At 39.9% G+C, this 7,826-nt stretch overlaps 1 protein-coding gene across 1 annotated transcript in view; it reads right to left on the bottom strand.

Annotated features, from left to right (window-relative positions):
* ZNF318 (zinc finger protein 318) overlaps positions 1 to 5,844 on the bottom strand; it is a 21,412-nt gene extending 15,568 nt beyond the window's left edge. Inside the window, exons 1-2 of the mRNA XM_008643339.2 lie at positions 5,669 to 5,844; positions 189 to 822 (exon numbers count right to left, since the gene is read on the bottom strand). Coding sequence (XP_008641561.2) covers positions 189 to 822; positions 5,669 to 5,844 — 810 coding nt within the window. The remainder of the gene's footprint in view (positions 1 to 188; positions 823 to 5,668) is intronic.
* Between the last annotated feature and the right edge of the window lie 1,982 nt (positions 5,845 to 7,826).

Raw genomic sequence — 7,826 nt, 5'->3', positions numbered from 1 at the left:
TGCCATAAACATTTAAAGTTTCTAATGCAATTCTAACTCATACAGGCCTGCAAAAAGATACCTATTCTCTTAAAGACAGGGAAGCAAAGATTTGGCTTTTCTATTTTGGAAATCAAACAAACATTCTGTACCATGAAGTAACTGTTTTAGAAAGTACAAGCACATAGACAGAAGCACAGAGACCAAACCTGAACAGCAGACTCTACTTCCATCTCTATTCGTTTCTTCAAAATAGATTTTTTGGGCATGGGTGGGATTTCTTCAGGCTTATATGTATACCGAGGCTCAGAAGTCTGTAGTGTGTTAGTCAAGCCAGGGATCACATAGCCACTGCCTGAAACATCATGATTCAAGTTTCTACTGCGCTCTTCTTCTTCTCTTTTCCTCCTTGCACGGTCAAGCTCCCGGAATTCTTCATTCGGGTATGATGGGCTCAGGCTCCTACTACGGCTGCGGCTTCGTCTGCGATAGTTTCGTGTTCCTGATGAGAAACCCTGATGCTCTCCACTCACACCATGCATCTTCTCATCCTTTTCATACCGTGGACGCTTTATTTCTCGTCCCCTCTCCTCTGCCCTCAGTGGGTAGGGGGATCTCCTCAGTTTGTCACCAACGCTGTCAGATCCACGAGGCAGCTCCTCCCGACGGCCATAGTGTGGACTGTAATCGGAACGGTGGAGGAAAACGTCTCTGTTGCGGTAGTCTTCATCATGCCTCGGAACGAAGGGACTTGAAGGCTGATCTTCATGCGCGGGGTATCTCTCAAGGCCTCGAGGACATGTGAGGCCTCTAGTGAATATTGGACCATCAGCCATATCATCCCTGTGTAAGAGAAACACAGAATAAATACAAGTACTTGAATCAGAGTAAGTAAGTCTTACTCCTACTTAGGGGTAAGAAATTTCCAAATCAGTTTCAAAACTCCCTCACTAAATAGAACCAACATTTTATTTACTTAAAAGGCAGGGTAGAGAGGGAGACTTATTTTTAATGGTACTGTACATCCCTCCTAGGAAGTTACCCTCAAACACAGCGACGTGAACAATTCAACTTATACTGAAGAATAAGAGCCTTGAAAAATTGATAGGATGGATTCATTGCTGTGAATGTGAGAGACTACATGTTTTAAAAAAAACCTTACTATCATATTTCAGACCACAATCCCCTTCCTTGCCTCTCCCAGCAAGATGCCAAGGTCAGATTTCGTATGAATTATTCAAAGTGTTATTCAGTTTCACACTGGCAAATGCAACCAGATCCTCTTTTTATCTTCAGCTGTGGACAAGGACCACAAATTCTAACAACACTTTCTTTTGCAACGGATATGTAGACAGCACTGTCGCTAATCACATTAACGCCATACCCAAAAAGAAGCAAAGTTTCTGATACCTATAAACCAGGGAGATCAAGTGCAATGGTATTGTTCTTCTGTGCCAGCCCCTGCGTTATTACACGCAGTGGATGTGCAACTCTCACAGTGTCAGAATAACCAGCTTCTTCTCTTGAGTATCTTCTTTTGGACCAATTCCTACACACACCTCCAATTAGGAGTACTGTTTTAACTAAGGCCTTTTTCTCCATGCCTAAAAACCGTTCTGGGACTTTTCTTTAGATAAGGCAGAAACAAATCAAACCACTTTAAAAGTTACCAGCTGCTGGTTTTACTCATTGATATTTCAAAATCTATCAAGATCGTCCAAGAAAGAAAATGTGCTCCTTAAGTGAAATCAATGAGAGAGAAAACTCTTTCCTGAGTGAATCAATTTGAGATAAACTACATTTAATGGCCTGAATCCTCAAAAATTACCTCCTCCTCCTCAAAAAGGTCCCTCCATAGATTTGAGAAGGGACAAATCAAGCCACGACAGAAGACATCTTCAAAAAATCTGCAAATAAATTACAGCCCCAGTTTTTCACATCAGACTAAAGAGTAACAGAGATGCATAGACAAGGTCTTTTTCTTGAGTATTTTCATAGTTCACATATGCATATTTAAGAACAAAACCAACACAAAACTTCACTTTACCTTGCATCATTGCTAAGCATTTAGTACTTTATCAGTCCAACACATCTCACAGAGCAAATCTGGCATGCACCTGTATCCATTGTATTACACGGTATCTTTCCAGTTTTCAGCAAACTACGCATATCCACCTCCTCCAAAGGCACAAAAATATCTAAAAATAGCTAAGTTAAATTTCATAAATAAATGTTGTTGTCACAACCTACATAAAGGTATGTCTGCTCCCAGTGTCACATTTTCTGAGAGCCTTCTAAACCTGAACAAGCTGCATGAACAAACCTTATGGAGTAACAGATGTGTTTCACCATATACCTTTGGCTGACTTTTGTGCAAATAAAATTATTTAGATGCATGTCTAGCAGCTGTCACCTACAATTCAAACACTCTGACTGCAGTGACAAAGCAGAGGAATTTTTAATCATACTTCAGAAAGAAAGGAGCAGCAAACCTACTGTATTTACAACCAGAAAGACATTCCAAATACACTCTGAACAGCTAAGATGCAAATTTAAAACCTGAAGATTAAATATTGGTGTGAGAAAAATGATTACTTGCCTTACAGGATTCTTTGAAACATGTTTTCTGTGCATACAGTCCAATAGAGATATGTCCCTCTTAATTGGTTTGGATGCTTTCAGCCAGTAATGTCCACTACTGGCTACTGCATCCCTGAGAGAGAACACAAGGTGGTACCACTGTGACCATTCCAATTCCTTCACCAACAGATAATCCATTAATCACAGGAATTTGCAGTTTCAAAGACAGAAAACAGATCACAGGCTACACACATGATGCCTCAGAGACCTACAACTAGTATAAGGTAATTTACTTTTTGGCATATTTATTCACATACAGAGAAAGAGAAATAAATAGTGGTATTCTGCTGAGAGCAACCAACAGAACTCCACTTTAATACACCGTCTTTGAAGAGGGAGTCAGATGAGCTGTTCATATTCAAGCCAACTGTTACTCTTGATATTATGCCAAAAATGCTATTTCAGAACACAGCTTAACGCAGACCAAGTCTCTGCAGTGATATGGTCTATCTTTTGTATTAACCTCAGATGAAAGAATTGGTGGGATGCTCTCTATAGCTCATGCCATATAGTAGTAGAATGTCTTAAAAATACTGAGAGCTGGAGAGATGGAAGACAGGGAGAGGGAAAAGATTTATTTTTCACTTTGACAGATTGAGATTCTGGAAGACAAAAACATACTTATTGGTCAAAGTAGGAGACTGAAGCTGCTTAGGTGACCTTGAAGACACAGTCCAGCAGCATTCAGTATGCCTACATGTGCAGGAGACCAGCTGCCCTAGAAACTTGGGGCAAGCTCTTACAGATGTTTTGGGATGGACCTGCATGTGAACACGAACCCTGAGAAACCCTCCTTGGGCATCCTGAAAACCCACTGCTGCAGGAGACTCTAAAAGCCTCCCTGACTTCCATCCTTCAGTATTTTATTTCCTTTACAGGCTAATGAACCTCTCTACCATCCCAAGGCCCTACAAATTACAGAGAATAATGTGTCAAAGCGATTGCTTGAAATACAGAAGTAGTTAGCAAAAAGAGCAGAGAATAACTAAATTCAGAATTATTTGCTCCAATTACTTCAGGATTTGAAGAGACATCTTCAGGAAACACTTTTTTCTTTTGCCTTTTTTTTTTTTTTAATTAGAATGAGAACATACCACATGCCAAATAAAAATGTGATATGACCAGTAACAAGAGATAGAAATAAGAGAGAGAGAACAGAGACAGAAATAAAGTCAGTGTCCTGGTACCAGGGCAGCCTCTCAGAGAGGAGGAAAAAATACATGATGAAAAGTACTTGATAAATAATGTCCTTAACCAAATACCAAGTGTCTTTTGAAAACAACCAAAATGGCTGGCAGTGAAGAAATTTAGAATTCAGAAGTGGTACCTGGATGATTTAGGAAAAGCTGACAGGTGACTTGGTCGTCACATACTTTAAGCTTCTGGACAATGGGCATCACTCAGAAAAGTGCAGCCAGCACAGATTAGACAAAAAAAAAAAAGAGTAAATGTAACAACATGAAGTTCTTGCATACTTACACTACAAGTACAGAGGAAGTCACTTAAAGATTAAAGTCTACATGGTCTCACTTTATCTTCTTCTCATTCTAACTCATCTGTCACTTTTAAACCTCCTCTGGAGTCTATTCTTACCATTCTTTTTCGCATCTATGGGTTCTGTAACAGAGAAGTCAACTTTTGTGATTTCTCACTCTTATGTCAGATAAACTCCACTATACCTGATGTTACTTCTAACCATGCATCAGCACCACAGAACAGGTAAAATCTAAAATCTCACCTGAGAAAATGAAGCAATGGGACAGACACCATCACTCCCTGCCCTCAAATGTTCCTAACTTGCCAAAGAAGTGCCAGTTCTCATACATACCACTTCCTTCTCCTTCCAACCACTCTACTCTCCCTGAGCATATGCACTCATTTCACTCAGAAGATTGCAGACTGCACAGGGGATTTACAAATCAAACACCAATGCCAGGAGAACTGAGGTAAAGGCATAAAAGTGACAGTACCGAAAACCAAACTCTCATTGTACACCTGCTGAAACTTAACTTTACATCTGAGAAAGACAGGAAATTCATTTATTCTGCTCACTTCCCTTTCTCTCTCTTTTTTTTCTTCTTCTTTTTTTTTAACAGTTGATGGTATTTGCATCAAAAATGGAAGTGGTAGTGCTTTTTTTGTGCTGGATGCTTATCCCTGACCTGAAAGTGCAACTGTGTGCTTCGGGGCACAAGCTATGCCATCTTTAACTTTGAAATTCAAGACAAAGAGAATTATTTGCACAGTTTTCTGATTTTTTTTCTTTTGCCAGATTATACTGGTTCTCCTACTGAAGGCAAAGATTTCCAAATTGTATCTACTAATATCTACACTTCACTGTCCACAGCAGTATTTTTAACACGAAAGAATTCTCTCCATTAACTGTTTCTCTCTAGTTTCAATCAAGGCATCCTAAGAATTCTAACACTTCTTTTATAATGTATGAGACTGTCTGACTATATTCTCTTCTGCAAAGGTTTTTAAAGTCAAAATAATAATCTTCTTCAAGCTGCTCTAGAGTTTTCTTCTAGACTAGTCTCAAAAACCAGGAAAGTAGACAATTTCTCTCAATAAATGAGAAAGTCGAAGCTTTACACTATCCTTACACTAAACAACCTTCCTTTCAGTAAGGACTAGGTAGGTTCATAGGAAACAGAAGGTGGCTGAAATAGTGAAATGTCAAATGAAGTGTCTCCATGTGACATCCCACCCTTAAGGGGAAGGAAGCACCAGAGGGTTTGACATCACACTCTCTCCTGCAATATATGCTGTGCATGCTTAATTTATATGGGGTTTAGAAGCAGCTGACAAAAATTAGAGAAGAAATACCTGTTCAGAGTTATACAGGCAGAAACTTTTGCTCAAGAATACCCTGCACCACAGCCTGCGAGAGGCTGGGGGGAATATTGCCGGGAAGCATCACTACATGCCTACCCTCACTCCCTAGGCATTCAAGTGGGCTAATGAGATGTTTGGTCTCATGCAGCAGAGCCATTCCCATTCCCACACTGTTTCACCCACGTGAATCCCCACGTGCAGAGGACCGTACCTGTCACTCAGGTTATCAGCTGGTGAGCTCAGTCTATCAGGCAGCCTCCTTCGCTCTGGCGTGCCAATGCAATACCGGTCATTACCAACAGTGATCCGCAAGCTGTGTTCCAGTGAAGACTCGGAGCGCAGACTCGGTGAACGCCTCTGTAAATTGAAGAAAGAGTGCAAGCCCATCAATCGGGATTTTAATCTCAGCTACAGAAAGGAAAGTGATTCTGCTCTGCTTAATAAGTGCGACTTGTGGGGGATGGACCAATTCAAAAATCAAACCAGAAGAACAACTGCTCCAAATACTTCAATTCTACTTAGTTACTAAAGAAAGGGGAAGGTATTGACTGCATTTAACTTCTCATCCCAGGTGCTAATAACATGCTCTATATTTAAATTATCTACAAATTTTCAACTCAAAAATACATTTCATAAAGCACCATTTTGGAAGATGTAAAACCAAAGAGAAAGTCACAAAATCTCAAATTTGCTGCTGTCCTCCTTTCTTTGTAGAGAAGAAGCAGCTAAATAAACACTGCATAAAAAACAGTGCCAGAAATTTCTTAATAAAGTGTCTGGATTCCTGGCCCTTTACAACTTCAGTAACAACATGAACCAAAGTATAAACCAGTGTAAACAAAGATTTTTCTAGCAGTGATGTTTTTAGCAGTTTTCCTCACCTCATGCTGCTTTCAGCAGATAAGCACAACATAATACTAAAAACATCAATGACACTAGAAAGACCTTCTATAGTAGAATTCCCATTACCATTATTTATTACTTGTAGAGATAAACCAGAGTAAACTAAATACATTTGCCTCTGAAAAATCTACAGCAGAGAAGACTTGAGCTCATTGCCTCTGCACAGACCTTCCTTTGTACACATACACAGTGCACAAAACATCAGTGGTAAGTTACACTTAACTAGTTACACCTCACATTATTCTGAAATACAGCACTGGAATACAGGAATGATCAGAGTTACGAGGAGTTCCATAAAAAACAGATGAGACGTCTAAAGACAGACATACTTGATTTGCTTTTTTAAATCAACACAATTTAGATTCTGCTTAACAGGAAGCAGTGAACCAGCTTCAGTTCTGCCAAACCAGCCATGCACTGCACACCACTTTTACTGCTGAAAATTGCAGTAGCAAGCAGCAGGTGCACTGAATTGTCTGCACCCACTCTGGGAACATGCAGCAGATTCAGCTCAGTCCTCCAAGAGACCAAAAGAACAGTACATAATCTCCAACAGAAAGCAAAAGAATTCCCTCACAGGTTTACCTAACGAAGTTCACTTGCAGTACAAATCTGTACTAAAATCCATTGTACATATAGCTTTATTCTATGATAACATATTAGTGATTTCTGTTTTGGTCCATTAAGCTGAATCCCAGCATTTAACAGAACACACTTTAATTACTTTCTAAGACCAACTGTCTTGTCCAGCACAATATGATCCTGCAACAGCCTGGCTGAGATACAACATATTCAAGGTACATGTGTCTCATACAAACACATTCTGAAGGCTCACTAGTGCCCAAGGTAACACTGGATTTTGAGGGCTGCCTCAAGAAATTACTATCTTCAAGGCCATCTTCTTGCCATCAAGACTGTGGGCATATAGATGACAATCACCTCCACTGAAGTCAGAGAAGTGATGATTACATCTCAGAACAAACTCCGGGCAAAGGAAAGAAATAGTTTACATTAAGAACGTTTGGATTGCCTATGACTGACCTATACAGATTGCCCAGAGACAGCAGTTAGGGCAGTAAATATTTGAACTTCATGATTTTTGAACTTTTTTCTTCTTAAACTGGAGAAATTCCAGTTTTAAAAGGTTTTTGTATTTGGAGCACTGAACACCACCACTAGTCATACCTACGTGTGCACTGCACTGCATTTTTCTCCCTTCCTGTTCTGTCACCTAAACCACAGTTACCACTGCCATATTACTGAACAGGTTGCATACCTGCTTGTCATTTCTCCATTCTCTGTTGACCCCACATGCTCCAGTCCTCTAATCAGCCAATTTTCTTACAAGAAAGCAAAGAAGCTAAAACAAAACCTTTAAAAAGAACAAGCACGCAGGTCAGCAGGGATAAATAAAAGCAGCACGTGTCAGCCTTGCAAGAACAAATGAAAGTCTGCCAAAATCTCTC

Source organism: Corvus brachyrhynchos, unplaced genomic scaffold, assembly GCF_000691975.1.
Source record: "Corvus brachyrhynchos isolate BGI_N302 unplaced genomic scaffold, ASM69197v1 scaffold70, whole genome shotgun sequence".
NCBI classification, from domain to species: Eukaryota; Metazoa; Chordata; class Aves; order Passeriformes; family Corvidae; genus Corvus; species Corvus brachyrhynchos.
Note: the sequence above shows the minus strand (reverse complement) of the source record. Positions and strands in the feature narration are given on the sequence as shown.